This window comes from Anopheles coustani, chromosome 2 (genome assembly GCF_943734705.1).
Source record: "Anopheles coustani chromosome 2, idAnoCousDA_361_x.2, whole genome shotgun sequence".
NCBI lineage: Eukaryota > Metazoa > Arthropoda > Insecta > Diptera > Culicidae > Anopheles > Anopheles coustani.
Genome location: NC_071289.1, coordinates 93,937,259 through 93,950,647, shown reverse-complemented (window position 1 = coordinate 93,950,647; position 13,389 = coordinate 93,937,259). Strand labels below are relative to the sequence as shown.

General features: G+C 43.8%; 7 protein-coding genes across 8 annotated transcripts in view; 3 read left to right on the top strand and 4 right to left on the bottom strand.

Annotated features, from left to right (window-relative positions):
* The first annotated feature begins 39 nt into the window (after window positions 1-39).
* LOC131265379 (uncharacterized) lies at window positions 40-2,003 on the top strand. Its single transcript, XM_058267637.1, has 5 exons — window positions 40-431; window positions 500-651; window positions 740-753; window positions 895-1,167; window positions 1,240-2,003. Exons 1-5 carry the CDS (start codon window positions 138-140, stop codon window positions 2,001-2,003), a joined length of 1,497 nt encoding a protein of 498 aa, XP_058123620.1. The 5' UTR covers window positions 40-137.
* Window positions 2,004-2,101: 98 nt separating this feature from the next.
* LOC131266805 (spliceosome-associated protein CWC27 homolog) lies at window positions 2,102-3,827 on the bottom strand. Its single transcript, XM_058269452.1, has 2 exons — window positions 3,694-3,827; window positions 2,102-3,636 (listed from the first exon to the last, which is right to left on the bottom strand). Exons 1-2 carry the CDS (start codon window positions 3,733-3,735, stop codon window positions 2,188-2,190), a joined length of 1,491 nt encoding a protein of 496 aa, XP_058125435.1. The 5' UTR covers window positions 3,736-3,827; the 3' UTR covers window positions 2,102-2,187.
* Window positions 3,828-4,085: 258 nt separating this feature from the next.
* On the top strand, window positions 4,086-5,185 carry LOC131266918 (THUMP domain-containing protein 1 homolog). Its single transcript, XM_058269607.1, has one exon. The coding sequence runs from the start codon at window positions 4,170-4,172 to the stop codon at window positions 5,157-5,159; it is 990 nt and encodes a 329-aa protein (XP_058125590.1). The 5' UTR covers window positions 4,086-4,169; the 3' UTR covers window positions 5,160-5,185.
* Window positions 5,185-8,322, bottom strand: LOC131266917 (kinesin-like protein KIF23). The gene is made up of 4 exons (XM_058269606.1): window positions 8,137-8,322; window positions 7,310-8,035; window positions 5,836-7,243; window positions 5,185-5,768 (listed from the first exon to the last, which is right to left on the bottom strand). The coding sequence occupies exons 1-4, from the start codon at window positions 8,145-8,147 to the stop codon at window positions 5,301-5,303; spliced, it is 2,613 nt and encodes an 870-aa protein (XP_058125589.1). The 5' UTR covers window positions 8,148-8,322; the 3' UTR covers window positions 5,185-5,300.
* A 429-nt stretch (window positions 8,323-8,751) lies between these two features.
* Window positions 8,752-13,389, top strand: part of LOC131265977 (rho guanine nucleotide exchange factor 18) — a 47,503-nt gene continuing 42,865 nt past the window's right edge. Inside the window, exons 1-2 of one of the 2 annotated variants that reach the window (XM_058268301.1) lie at window positions 8,752-9,722; window positions 10,461-10,616. The gene's annotated coding sequence lies outside the window, so the exon portion shown is untranslated. Of the gene's footprint in view, window positions 9,723-10,166; window positions 10,393-10,460; window positions 10,617-13,389 lie in introns of those variants that run through there. The other variant, XM_058268302.1, reaches the window with a different exon arrangement.
* Window positions 8,969-11,192, bottom strand: LOC131265980 (glycine receptor subunit alpha-2-like). The gene is made up of 10 exons (XM_058268305.1): window positions 11,170-11,192; window positions 10,845-10,936; window positions 10,686-10,753; window positions 10,375-10,604; window positions 10,223-10,305; window positions 9,995-10,147; window positions 9,694-9,932; window positions 9,439-9,621; window positions 9,189-9,364; window positions 8,969-9,125 (listed from the first exon to the last, which is right to left on the bottom strand). The coding sequence occupies exons 1-10, from the start codon at window positions 11,190-11,192 to the stop codon at window positions 8,969-8,971; spliced, it is 1,404 nt and encodes a 467-aa protein (XP_058124288.1).
* LOC131265978 (potassium voltage-gated channel subfamily H member 6) overlaps window positions 12,706-13,389 on the bottom strand; it is a 25,076-nt gene continuing 24,392 nt past the window's right edge. The window contains exon 26 of the mRNA XM_058268304.1: window positions 12,706-13,389. This exon is cut by the window's right edge and continues 577 nt beyond it. The gene's annotated coding sequence lies outside the window, so the exon portion shown is untranslated.

Sequence of the window (13,389 nt, the reverse complement as noted above, 5' to 3'; positions counted from 1 at the left end):
CCATCCAAAAACATCGCGTTGTTGCACTCGAGTCATTAAAACAGCTGTGCTTGTATAAACATCAGGTGTTACGAAATTAGATCGGCAATATTATTGTAGCCATTTTCCCGAAAGTGTTAATCCTTACTTCTGTAAGGATGATAGCTACAGGAGTACGAAGATTAATTGGTCATGCAGTGAGGCCTACTCACAGAATACTGGGGATTCAATACAATCGGAACAACAGTAGTAAGAATCCTAAAGCCGGCGTCGCAGAACCAGACACAATTTTCGACAAGATCATCCAAAAAAAGATTCCGGCTGATGTGTTTTACGAAGATGAGAAGTGTATCGCATTCAATGATATTTCTCCTCAAGCTCCGGTTCATTTTCTAGTTATACCCAAGCGCAAAATCCCCAAACTAGAAGACAGTAAACCTTCTGATACTGAGGTAAGTTTAGGAAATTGTAAGTTCAGGAATGTTGAGATAGTGAGTAACAGGACATTTTATCGTTTCAGCTACTTGGCCATCTCATGCACGTTGCTGGGCAGTTAGGAAAATCAAAGTCACCCGATGGCTTCCGACTCGTTGTGAATAATGGCGATCTCGGATGTCAAACTGTTCATCATATTCATCTGCATGTTATCGGAGGTCGGCAGCTTGTATGGCCGCCTGGATAATTAAATAAACCCGCGGCTTTGATTAGAAAAAATACGTTTCTATGAGAACATCAGGTGTAGAAATTTTTCGTTTTAAAGGATTTTTGATTTTTGTTGTTCGATGAAAACATCGCATGATTTTGTAAGTGACAATGCTGTCATTAGAATGTATTCCAAATTTTTACATCACAAAGTAAAGAAACATAAACAAACAAATTGTGTTATGTAGTTATGTACCTTTTGTGTTGATTAAGACTGCATTATCAAACTACCGATCACTATGTCAGCCGAAGAACCAATGCTAGATAATGATCAACAATCGTTTCAACAAGTACAACCACTAGAAATTACAAAAGTTAGTGATGCGATGGCAAGTGCTTCGATTGACGAAATGCAACCCAAAACATTAGAACTTGCAGATACGTTCCGATTAGTTATGAGCGATGCATTCTCTTTTCCCTCGGAAGCAAATCTATCCTCCACTTCAACCCAGTCATCTTTGCTTGCTCCGTTTCCTGCTTTTGACGGTAGTTTAACGCTTTTCATGTGGCAACAAACCAGCAGACCTCTACCGTCTACTAACCTTCTTTCCGTTGCAGTTGGTTCCCCTCACCAGTCACGGAACGCGCTGAAGGCTCGTATACCACATCGCACACGGCCATACTTATACGCAAGCTACGTACAAAAACGCCCATCTCAGACCTTGGTGACACGATTCCTGGAGGCAGTTTCCCTTAACAATACAAATAAGGTAGAAGAAATGATTCACAAGGGAATGTCCCCGGACACTTCGGAAGGTTTCTTCAATCGTTCGGCACTGCATATCGCGTGTAGTCGAGGTTACCTAGATACGGTCAAGGTGTTGCTCGTGAACGGGGCTAATCCAAACATTCGAGATAAAAATCTAAACACTCCGCTACACTTGGCCACCTGCACAGAAAATATAGAGGTAGTACAGACACTACTGGACTATGGCACGAACGTCTTGCTGAAGGATTCCAAAGGGTTTTTGGCACTGGAAATAGCAATCAGCAAGTTGCGGCTTTCGGAACGAATCAGGACAATCATGAAACGTGGCACTCGCATGCAGATAGTAACGGTCTGCGAACGGATATTTGCGGCCTTCCGGGAACAGCGTTGTGATCCATTACAGGAGGAGTTTTCCAGTCAAGATTTAGAGGATATGTTTCAAAACTTTTCGTCGCAGCTCGAGCAGGTTCGTCGAAGGCAGCTCGAGTTGGACTCGATTGGTTCGATCGATTCAATTGTAGATAAGGTTAATAATTTGCAGCTAAAGATTGAAATCGACAACGACGTCGATTCATTGCTGTCTACCTTACATCAATTTTCTCTAAAATCGTAAAACTTTATAAACTAGAAGCCAAACACAAGACCGATCGGTTTCAACATTCCATGCAAGATATTTGCATGCTGTTTAAGATTGTGATGCTACGACATTGGTACGGTAGTACATGTGAATACATATATTAAATTAATATTGTACATGGAACATTTTATCAGAAATAAATACAATATCTTTTTTGCAACTACTTTTTGGGTTTTTGGTTACGTTCTATTTTTTCACCACGTTTCCGCTTATTAAGTGGATTACGAGGATCATACACATCGTACCAATCGTCATCCTTTGTGGCCGCATCCTTGGCGAGTATAGGATCCTTTTTCTCAAACTCGAGCTTATGCGATAGCCAATTGTTGCCTCGAATGTCTTCCTCCTCATTGCCTCCGGCGCCTGGTGAGTCCTCCGCCGTTTCCGATTGGCGTTCGTGGGCGGTTTGAAGCTTACTTTTGAATTTCTGTAACAGTTCCATCGTAAAGTTTTCTCTCGAACTCCCCTTCTTAGGTAGTTGCTTTGTTTTCTGCGAGTATTCTTCCTGTACTTGTAACACCTCTTTCATACATTCTTTACGAGCCGAAGATTTTGATTGTTTCTGCTGCTCGACATCTTTTTCTTGCAACTTTGAGCGTTTATCCGAGTGGTAGTCGCGCTTCAGTTGACTAATCTCTTTCCGAATTTTTTCTGCTTCCTCTTTTTTAGCTTTCTTTTTTCCACCATCTAGCTCGTAATCGGAATCAGATCCTGAATCGGCCGCTCCCTTCGTTTGCTTTTCATCTGTTTTGCGTTTAAGCTTATTGCGCACATCATTTAATCCTCGTTGCTTCATTTCGTCCATTTGCTCGTTTGGCGTTTGATCGTCACTAGAATCGGATGAGTTTTGTCTTGGATCGGGCAGTACTTGCGGGCCTTTGCCATCACCCTGTTCGGCAGTTTTTATCGTCTGTTTGCTCAGCTTTGGATCATCCAACACGTCGTGGGAAGACTTTCCTTTCCCTACAAATGCGTTTTTTTGTACGAAATCGTTCGTTTCTTGCTCCTCCTCTTCCGCCTCGTCACCGAACGATAAAAGTCCAAAGTTTTTTACTCCCTTCTCTTTTTTCCTTTTCCGAACGTCTTCACTGTCCGGTTTGGAAATAGTGTCCTTCAGCTGACGAGGAACTATGTTGTCGAACGGATTGTTTAGTACCTCCGCTTTGATGATCTTATGCGTAAAGTGTGGTCGTTCGTTTTCATAAACTTCACCTTCCTCCAACTTCAGCATATTGTAGATCGTATCTCCCGTTACTTTGCCAAAAAGCGTATTCTTATTCTGCAATTCCGGTGTGGCGGCAAGTGTAAAAAAGAACTGAGAGGCATTATCGTTCTTGCCGTAGTTCGCCATGCCCACCAAGCCACGTCGAACGTAGCGCAGTCGGGAGTGAAATTCATCCTTGAACGGATGGCCGTACACAGACTCCCCACCAGTTCCATCTCCGTTTGCATCGCCTCCTTGCACAATGAAGCCTTTTACGACCCGATGAAATATCGTCCCATTGTAGTATCCTTCTAAGCATAGCTGGATGAAATTTCGACAAGCCAGTGGGCATTCTTTCGACCACAGTTCTATATCGATATCTCCGACAGTTGTTTTCAACAGAACCTGAAACGTAAAAACAGTTCGTTCAGACTAGTGACCTATGGCAGTGAATGATCGTACCTTTCCAGATGTTGGAGGTTCTTGAATGTAGATATTGCTCATTTTGATCAGCTGAACCGAACTTGCTTAAATACGGCTTCAATATTTTTCAGTAAAAGAACTCTTGTAATTTGTTCTCTGTTTGTAAACTTACGAAGCAGTGGTCTTTTGACAATGGTTTGACATCTCAAATGACAAACTGTTGGTGTCACATCTGCAAATCGATGAAAACACAAGAGATTTGTGCGTACTCTAATCAATCGGCTGGCTTTTTTTGTAAAGCAATTAACATTTTAAATTATGCAGTTAAATAACGCTATTAAGTGTCTTTGATTTATTGTACAGTTTAAAATAAATTCACCCACTCACTACAGGTAATAACATCTGTCAAAGTGTGAACCAACCTAACATTTGCACTCCTTGCTCCTAACGTAAACAAACAGTTTTAGTCCTGATTGCCGCGTGTTTGCAGTAAAAATTTCATATTTTCCGCAAGAATGTCCGATCCTAAGAGAATAAAGCTAGATTCATCTGGCAATGGCAAGTGGAAGAAAGGCAAGGATGGGAAACGAAACTACTATGCCAAGGCTGGCGAAAATGGTGGAGGAAAGCCGGCTCGGGAGCGTTACCTCAAGCCTGGCCATCGTGGCTTCCTGATAACTTGTAACGGTCGGGTACGGGATTGCGTGCGGGATAGCTACCGTATCTTAAACGAATATGCAGATGAGTTCTACGGCCCCCAGGAACAGGCGAAGGAAACAGAAGACGGCAAACAAGTAGCAGCTGCTACCGAAGCAGAGGAGCAGGAGGAGGAAGATATATCGATTAAACTGCAAAAGGAAGCAGAGGCGGCTGGTCAAAAGAGCGACAAAGCTTTTCGCTTCCAGAACGTGGACAGTGGTGCCACGAACTGTCTTTTCATACAGACCAGCCTCGAAAACCCTAACGAAATAGGCTACAAGTTGATGAAAGATTTAAGCGCCACGAAGAAACACAAGTCTCGCTTCATACTGCGAATGCTGCCAATCGAAGCGGTTTGTCGCGCAAACCTGAAAGACATTATGGATACGGTAGGAGCACTGTGTGATCGTTACTTTCTGAAGGAACCGAAATCGTATGCCATCATTTTTCACCGACGACTGAACAATGAGCTTTCCAGAGATGATGTCATCCGCGAATTGGCCGATCTTATAACCGCCAAAAATGCTGGTAATAAGGCCAACTTGAAAAATCCTGATCTGGCGGTGATCGTTGAAGTTATCAAAGGGCTTTGCTGCATTGGGATACTGCAAGAATATTACCAACTACGGAAGTACAATTTGGCGGAAATAGTAGCTCAAACACAAGCGCCACCACCTACTGAAGCCGGCCCAGCCCGCACTGAGGACAGTGAAAACGAGCAAAAAGTAGATGAAGAAGCAGCTTCGACAGCCAGCAAAGAGCCAAAAGCGGAGGACTCATCAAGAAGCGCAGATATACTTGAATAAAATACTTTTATTTTCGTAGAATCTAATTCGTTAGCAGGTTAATTTATTAATTGGAGATATGATATAATAAAAACTTCAACGTATGTTAAAATAAGAAGAAAAAAATGGAATATACAACCCACAAAACACCTTTCGAACAGCTTAATGTTTCGATCGTTTGTTTTGTGCTCCGGCGGCATGACCTTCGATAGCAGTGCTGCACTTCGAGTTAGTATTCTGTATTTCAGCTAGCGGTGGAGCAGAAGGTGTGATAAAGTTGCTAGACCTTTTACGGCTGGGCGGTGTTTTTGTCGGTGAATACTGTTTTAGACACTCCACATCGTTGAACACAATCTGCGCCCCACCGCCGCTGGTGGGAATGACATCACCCTTGTAAAGTTTCGTTTCCAGCTCGCCCTCGGTGTCAGCATCTTGCGAGATGAGACAATATTTTGTTGCCTTATGGTTCACCACGTCCTTGTCACTCAGTTTGGTAACTGACTTCGAGTTGTTGTAGTACGGTTGTAGGATTGTTCCCAACGGTACGGGATTTACTGCTCGATGCTCCAACCAGCGCTCACCGGTGGAGCGTGAACGTCGATGCCTAGCATTCGCAACAGCTGTTCCAGGCTGAAAAAATTAAATAAAATATATATTAGAAAAGAATGCTTAACCAACGCAAACTACAATAACGTACACGAGAAACTCTTGGTGTCGAGTATACGGAAACCAAAGACTTCACATTCGGCGTCGTTTCCACTCTGGGCGGATCCCTTTCGAGACTGCTGGACCGTCCACGTTGTATGGGAGTTCCCTGAACTATTTCAGACACCAATCGCAGCCGCCTTTCTTTCTCGCGTATTTCGTCCTCGTGCTTGTTCCGCTGCTCGAGCAGTTTCTGTTCCAGCTCCCGGTTTTTCTTCTCCGACTCCACAGCTATTTTCGAAGTGAACTTTTTACGCTGCCGCTCCTTTTCTTGTTCTTTCTGGTTCAGCAGTTGCGATTTCTGGTTGAGCTGGGTTTGCAATGAGGCCACCTTTTCTTCCAACTGACGATTCCGGCGGTTCAGCTCGTCGATCGTGCTTTCGTAAAGCTCGACCTTAGTCTCCAACGCCTTGATCCTTTGCTGCTTTTGCTCGACTACGCCCTTCATCGCGGTGTTGTTCGTCTGCAAAGACAAGTTTTCTGTCTCTAGTTTGTGCAGATTCATTCGGAAACGGTTTTGACGCGCGTTGAAATCGTCTCCTAGCAACTTTCGCTTCTGGATTCTCAACTTTAGTATCTCGGACAGCTTACAGATCAGCTCGTCGCTCTCCGGCGAACCCAGTTTCATATCCACGCGGAACGGTTCTAGACTGTAAACTAGTCCTAGATCGATCTCCGTTGGGTCCGTGATCGCTTCAGTGGTGTATGGCGAGTGCTGATATTTTTCGGTAATATCATTCATGGCTAATTTGAACAGTTGGTTTGCCTTGCGACGCCCTGGAGTCAAACCTACATCTATCTTTACTGGTGTCGGACGCGCTATCTGCACGTCCTGGGTCATTTCAGCGAACTTCATCACCTGCGCCGTCTCATCGTAGTCCTCTGCGCGGGGATTCACGCACACGACCATGCGCACCTGACCCTCACCATCGAAGTAATTCTTGAAAAGATGCGTTATCTTCGAATCACGGTACGGAACCTTCTTCGCACCACCCGTCTGCTGATTTTCGCGCAAAATTTCCAAACATGTCCTCAGCGTCATCAGACTATTGTTGATATTCCCAGCTTCGCGCAGCCTTTGCCCGGTGTTTCCGGTACGATTCGTACGCTCACTTCCCGCTAGATCTACGAGCGACAGCTGACTAACGGTAATTGCATTGCGGTCCTGCACTACGTTCTCTCCTTGCAGGTCCACCGGAGCCTGCACAAGCCGTATCGTGAAAACGGAATGAGAACGGCTCGATTCCGCATTCAGTATAGTATGTCCCATACGTTTTCGTTTTTGGCCGATCTGGAATAGTTCCAATGCTTCCTCTACCGATTTGACCTCCACCTCTGTAACACCGTGTACGAACATGTTGTGATTGCTGTCTTCCCGTACCATTTTACTTTGAAGCGTCCTGCAAAGAAAAAACACAATTAATTGAGACAAGCGTTGAAGTCACAAATGGCACCGGTGGGCTTACTTTTGAATGGTCGACTCCTCGAGTAAATCATACACAGAGTTGTTGTACACTTCAACGTAGTTTATAAAGACCGCGTAAATGTTATCCTCATCGATGCCACTTATCTCGGAAGGATCTACTGATGCCTGCGAAGCCACCTCCTGATCCAGGTCTTTCTTACGAGATGACTTCGTCAGTTTCGAGTTCAGTTCCATCTGACGCTCGAGTAGAATTTCCGCTTCCGAGAGAACATCGAATCCGTTCAAGCGATCCGATTTGAACGTAAACTTCTTGGCCTGATAATCGGCTATCGTGCGAAACAGAGCATCCAAACATCGGGGCATTATGCCGCGATGCTGCAGATCACCGGTCATGGTGTATGTTTTCCCGCTTCCGGTGACCCCGTAAGTAAACAGCAATCCATTCCGCCCTCGCACCAACGCCTCAACCAATGGCTGAGCCACGCTCAGGTACACATCATGCTGTCGAACCGATACGTCGAAAACTCGCTTGAAAATGTACTGAGTTTCCTTTAAATTGGCCACCTTAAAGTTGACGGCGATTTGTGGCGGTGTCAAGACGACCGTATGGGGATCCGTAACACGCAAACAGGTAAGATCGGAATCGCATGGTGGTGGCCGGACGCGGCAGTAGACTTGAACAGGATCTTTTACCAAGCTGTTGCCAGAATTTCCACGGCTTTTGATGCCCGACTTCGGTACCACTTTTAGCGGAGTTTTCTGACGCCTAATAATCAAGATAACAGAAACAGAGACAACCCAACATTATTAACCTGTTCGTTCTCGAAGCCAACGCGTTCTTACAAACAACCAACAAACTACACTTACATCGTCTTCATTTTCCAAGCACTGATACTTTCTAAAAATGTTGCAAATCGTTTTCATGAATACTCCAACGGCACTTTTGGCAGCTAATCGTACTTTTTAGTGATGATTTCAGATCAAACTAGCAGTTTCGTTGCGGCCTCAACCTTCGGTGCGTTCAACGCAGCTTCACTTTTCCTCTAAATGTTCGTTACAAAAAGCTTGCTTTGGTCGTTACGACAACGAGTTTGAAAGACACGACATGTCAAAATTTGACACAATCCGTCGGCACAGGGTGAATCGTAAAAAGTGATTTGATGCGCTAGCAGTATGGTTTGAAGCAATGGCTTGACGATTTGCGGGTTGTGCTCAAAAATGGTATTGTGTCGTTGGAAACTGGATATGAATTGTAATTAAGTGAATAATAATGTTTTTCTACTTAATTATTAGTTGTCGTTTTACAAAAGAAGTTTGGCTACTTCGAATCTATGTTATAATATTACCACGATTAGACTTGTTCAACCACTGCATCATTCCATACCTTCAGTCTATTTTGACAGCGGTAAAAAGGCGCATTTTAGTGACTTCGTTATTTCCATGCAATTCCTAGTGTAATAATTGTCTTGCGGTGTGATAAAAGAAAACTTAAAAACAAGTGAAATATAGGGCAAAACAACATAAAAACAGGCGAAATTACTTATATTTGGCATAATTGCGGAAATATTTGCTATGCTGACTTTTGCTTCGACGTTTAATTCTTTCTCTCGGAAAATCAGTACGACAATGGTTTGACGATAGGCAATTCAGTTTATTACTAGACCAACTATAGGGCTTTGGTTATCAATAGGAAAGAATACTATTTGAAATTCTTTTTCGATTCAGTTAAATACATAGTCCAATAGGAAATGGTAAATATTAGGAAGCTAACAGGGAAAATAATTAGCGATAGCTGATCCAATCGGCCTCGTTGCGAACCGGCGTACATTAGTGCCACATCAGCGACATTGCGAAACCTGTTGAGTAGTTACACAAATCATTAGGAAAATTATTCAAACGTATTTGTTGCTAGAATAGACCTTTTTCTCGTCATGACGGACGACACCTTCTGCGCATTTTGTACCGTGTCCTGAATATTGCTTAGAGAAGCAGACGAAGGCTTGCTGTGCTCCTGTGGCTGTATTTTGTTACTTCCAGCCATCTTAAGCGTGGAATGTTCGAGACCATTTTCACGCTGAAACGAAACCGAGTTTATCTTTGGGGTTGCGTACCACAATTCATTGTCAGTGCAGGTTGTTTGAGGTTAGGGCCAAAGAAGGCAATACTTACGGAAGTGTCCAGTGTGCTTTGTGCCATCGTTACCGCGGACTGTAAAGTGATGGATGGAGGAACAGATGAGGCGTGTTGTGCCTTTGCAACGCGCCAGTGCTTGTCGTATCGTATGCCGAAGAGCACGATGAAGTACTCCATTAGTGCGAAGAACACAAACAGCGTACAGGATATGAGCCACACCTAGGATGATGAAATGTAATATCGAATCGCGATGTTCAAAAATAGAAATAGCGGTTCAGTTCGTCTTCCTACCTCAAGGCACTTGAGCTCCAACGCATCCGGTGAGTTATTCCTAACGGTATCGAACATAGTGATCAATGAAAGTAGCGTTGTTACAAGCAGCACCATGCGTCCCGGGACGATTTCTGGAACGACCACGAACGATCCCCAGGAGATGGAAACGAATAATGTGGATGGAAGATAGTTCTCTAGCAGATAACTTTTCACCTCGCGCGACAAGGTGATCTCCAATCTTGCGGAACTATGATTATCTAGCAGAAGAAAAATATCTTATTTGACTATACAATAATGTTGTACGGAATTCGTTACAAACCATCGCTGTAATTGACTATTTGTGATTCTTTTTCAGTGTAGAATGAAACCACATATTTTGGAAGCCGGAAAAATCCATCTCCAAAGTCGTTTGGGAAGGACAGGGCATTTTCTGATCTCCATCGAAACCGTAGATCTTTCACGGGATATTTGTCTACAAAGTGGGAATTGAATGGGTGCTTAACATTGGCAGTATGGACGCTGCGATAAAACAGAGAGCTAAACCTACAGCTGCTGAAGTCGACCGGACATCTTTGCACGTCCAATGGATAAAGTACAAAGTCCATGTCGCACTTGATAATAATGGTTGCCCTGGTGGAAGTATATCAAGCGACTATGCATTATACTGATTGCTGATTATTCGTGCGCCCAGAACCTTACCCTATACTTAAGCTGATGGTACTGTTTTCATATAACCGTAGACTGGATATTTCCTCGAATAACGTCAACATCTTCATCTCCCGCAGCTGCCTGATATACAGATCCGGAACCCATATCATGTCTCGGTCGGCCTTCGTTAGCTCTACGTATTCACCGACCATACTCGCCATGACCGGCTGCACGCGCAGATCCTCCCAGGTGATTTGCAGGAAGACATCGAAGGATATTTCCTGCAAATGAAGGTAGGTGCAGAGATCACATTATATCTCCATCTTGTTGAAGCCACAGAACTTGCGGTGAAGTCTACCTACTTCCTTGTTTTCATCCACGCCTGATATACGGTTAATGTACAGCGATACGGACACATCTGTTAGCGTTCCTGACACCGTAGGGCGAAACGAAGTGTAGAGTTCGTTTGGAGGTACAATTCATTCGTTGATACACTTGTGCGGGTTAGGAATGTCTCTTACCTGGTTTTACGTTTCTGTCATAGTCAAGGCTCTGCTGGTAATTAGTTGTGGCCGTCGTTGCTGGTTGCCACAGTTCGAAGAAACAGATCAAACTGCAAGTACAGGAGTCGTGCAGCGTGCAATTAAAGTAATTAGAATAAGTACCAATCTCCCAGCTCGCGAAAACCTCGTATGGCCATAGAGAATGGAAGATCCACACACATGTTGAAAAATGGCTCGTTTCAACTCCGTTACAACACGGAGGACGCCGTTTGAATGGTATGCTATGTAGGTTAGTGGGTTAGTGTTTAGGTGCAGATGGGGTTTAATTGGAACATTGTTTTACCTCACTATGTACTGGCAACGCATAGTCTCTGTATGCAGATGGCTAAACTCATGCTTCACAGTTCCCACTGCTTCAGCGGAATGTCCATAAATTTGGCAATATTTTTGCACAGATTCTCACCGATCCCGAAACGGAAAGCGAACGCACTTAATAATCACTCCGATCCATTTCGGGCGACGCCATCGCGTGGAATCGATAAAACTTTTCCTTTCTTTACTGTTAGCCTAGCTCATGAGCTAAGGCGTTTCGTTTGTAGTAACACGTGTTTCACTTGGACAAGCTTTTGATGTTCACGTTCCTTTTTCTCACATTCACGCAGGAGGATGTAGGAGCCCTACAGCGTGCACAGAAAAACACAACGAACCGCCGATATACTTGAGGGGATCTCAGATCGAAGTTAGCGGGGATTTGATTACCGTTTCGAAAAAGGGTAAATATTTTGTTGTATGAAGGAGCTGTTGGTATATTTATTTTGTCTGTTGACCGAAACTCAACTACGCACTTGACTTTCGCCTCTGCATTGTTTGTTCGTTGCACAATCGATGAATTCAGATCAGCGACTAAAAACACACTCCCGCTAAATGCCACCGTTTTTTTATTTTTGCCGAACGGTTGGTCGGCAGGTCGGTGGGTGCGTGTTACGAAAGTAGTGTGCTCAGCTCATTCATCCGAGCTGTTATGAATATTCGTGTGCCCGCGGGCTCTTTTTTATTCTCTTTAATTTAATCAATAATAGCGAACTCATAAACTTGAAAGCAGTCTTAGTGGCTGGCCCTGGACCTGGGCGCTGGCGGCTCCACCCTTAGTAGCACGTTTGGGAGGAACAGCGCTTTCCTCCGCGTGGTCGCAGGTCTCTTCGTGCGCGCGCGGAACCTTGTAAGACGGTGGAGCACGGCAAGCAAGGAAGAAATGAAACGATGACACGCAACAATATCATTACATTTTCGGTGTATGTAGCACACGGCCACTATATCCGCGTTAGTGTCGCGGAGCTGTAAAGGTGTAAAAACGGTGGGCAGTATATGTGTATATACCAGAACAGGTTACTTGTAGCTTCTCACACTATTTACTACAAAGAATACTTCCTACCAAGCGGGGCGGCACATGGAAGAATAATGACGTTCCCTGCAGAGGGGGTTAGCTTCATCACTTCCACACCTCCATCCAATTCCTGTGGGGGGCGGGGATGTACCAGACCAGCAGGATCCGTAGGTAAACAGACGCAGCAGGGGATTGTTATCATTGCGGAAACGGAAATGCTAAGGAATGTAGATACTTACGGGGCCGCAATGGCGGAAGGGATGTATACTTCCGCAGCCTTGTTTCCGTCGAAGGGCCTTTTACAGCACGGCTATGGGCCACTGGCGCGCGTGTTGAGGTGCCACCCAATTCGTCATGTTCAATGACGTGCCAGCTTGCTTCCTTCACCTGTGTGTGATATCGATGGCAGATTTACGCAAAGGCAAAAAACGGAAAGCGCTAATACCACCCCCTCCGATCAATCAAATAGAAGTTGAGTAGTATAAATCAGTTCGTTAGCAATAACTTTATTTTGTGTTCTTGTTTTTTGGTTTGGTTTTTTCTTGCGTTAGATACAAACAAAGGCATTTAAGCTTTTTTTTTTCTGATGCACTGATGTGAGTTGTTTGTTCATTTTGTTGTTGAACAGTGGACTGTATACCGTGATGTTAGAAGTACATTTGGTTTTTATATTAGGCAATCTCGTTACTCTCTGCACTCTCGCTCGCTCGCGTTTCCTTTCACCTTTAGTCCTATTTTTCCAACGATTCTTCTATTTTGCATATCTATGCACTTTGGACTTTTCCCTCTGCAATTGCATATTAATAGTTTGAAATGTGATTCGTATGAAAAAAGATTGCTATTAAATTGTCATTATTGCTGTTTTAACACTTTACACCCTACAAGGGGAGATATTTTGACGTCGGCACGAAATTGAATAGAACTTGAATGGAAGTCAAACAATTTATTATGGTGAAAAAAAAATGTTTTAGGGTGGTAGAAAGCATTAATGATTTAGGTTGCACTTTCTTCAGTTTAGCCCAATTTCAAACATACCCAGCTTAGTATTAAGCGTATATTATTGTTGAATTGAAAATCTAACGAACATAAAGAACAATACAATGGAATAGTTCAATTGCATTAATGGTTATTTCAAATTTCCTGCATAAATGTTAAATTATAAACCCGAGTGGGGTTCAG

Excerpts from the sequence above, each read along its gene's own strand:
- LOC131266917 (XM_058269606.1), bottom strand. Across the intron at positions 7,244-7,309 it reads GAGGAGTCGACCATTCAAAA|GACGCTTCAAAGTAAAATGG; the intron begins GTAAGCCCACCG and ends TTTTCTTTGCAG. Across the intron at positions 5,769-5,835 it reads CGACACCAAGAGTTTCTCGT|CCTGGAACAGCTGTTGCGAA; the intron begins GTACGTTATTGT and ends TAATTTTTTCAG.
- LOC131265980 (XM_058268305.1), bottom strand. The coding sequence starts at position 11,192 with ATGCGTTGCCAGTACATAGTGAG. Across the intron at positions 9,933-9,994 it reads AATAGTCAATTACAGCGATG|ATAATCATAGTTCCGCAAGA; the intron begins GTTTGTAACGAA and ends TTCTTCTGCTAG. Across the intron at positions 9,126-9,188 it reads TCCGTCATGACGAGAAAAAG|GTTTCGCAATGTCGCTGATG; the intron begins GTCTATTCTAGC and ends ACTACTCAACAG.
- LOC131266918 (XM_058269607.1), top strand. The coding sequence starts at position 4,170 with ATGTCCGATCCTAAGAGAATAAAGCTAGATTCATCTGGCAATGGCAAG.
- LOC131265379 (XM_058267637.1), top strand. The coding sequence starts at position 138 with ATGATAGCTACAGGAGTACGAAGATTAATTGGTCATGCAGTGAGGCCT. Across the intron at positions 432-499 it reads GTAAACCTTCTGATACTGAG|CTACTTGGCCATCTCATGCA; the intron begins GTAAGTTTAGGA and ends TTATCGTTTCAG. Across the intron at positions 1,168-1,239 it reads TCCGTTTCCTGCTTTTGACG|TTGGTTCCCCTCACCAGTCA; the intron begins GTAGTTTAACGC and ends TTTCCGTTGCAG.
- LOC131266805 (XM_058269452.1), bottom strand. The coding sequence starts at position 3,735 with ATGAGCAATATCTACATTCAAGAACCTCCAACATCTGGAAAG. Across the intron at positions 3,637-3,693 it reads AACCTCCAACATCTGGAAAG|GTTCTGTTGAAAACAACTGT; the intron begins GTACGATCATTC and ends TTTACGTTTCAG.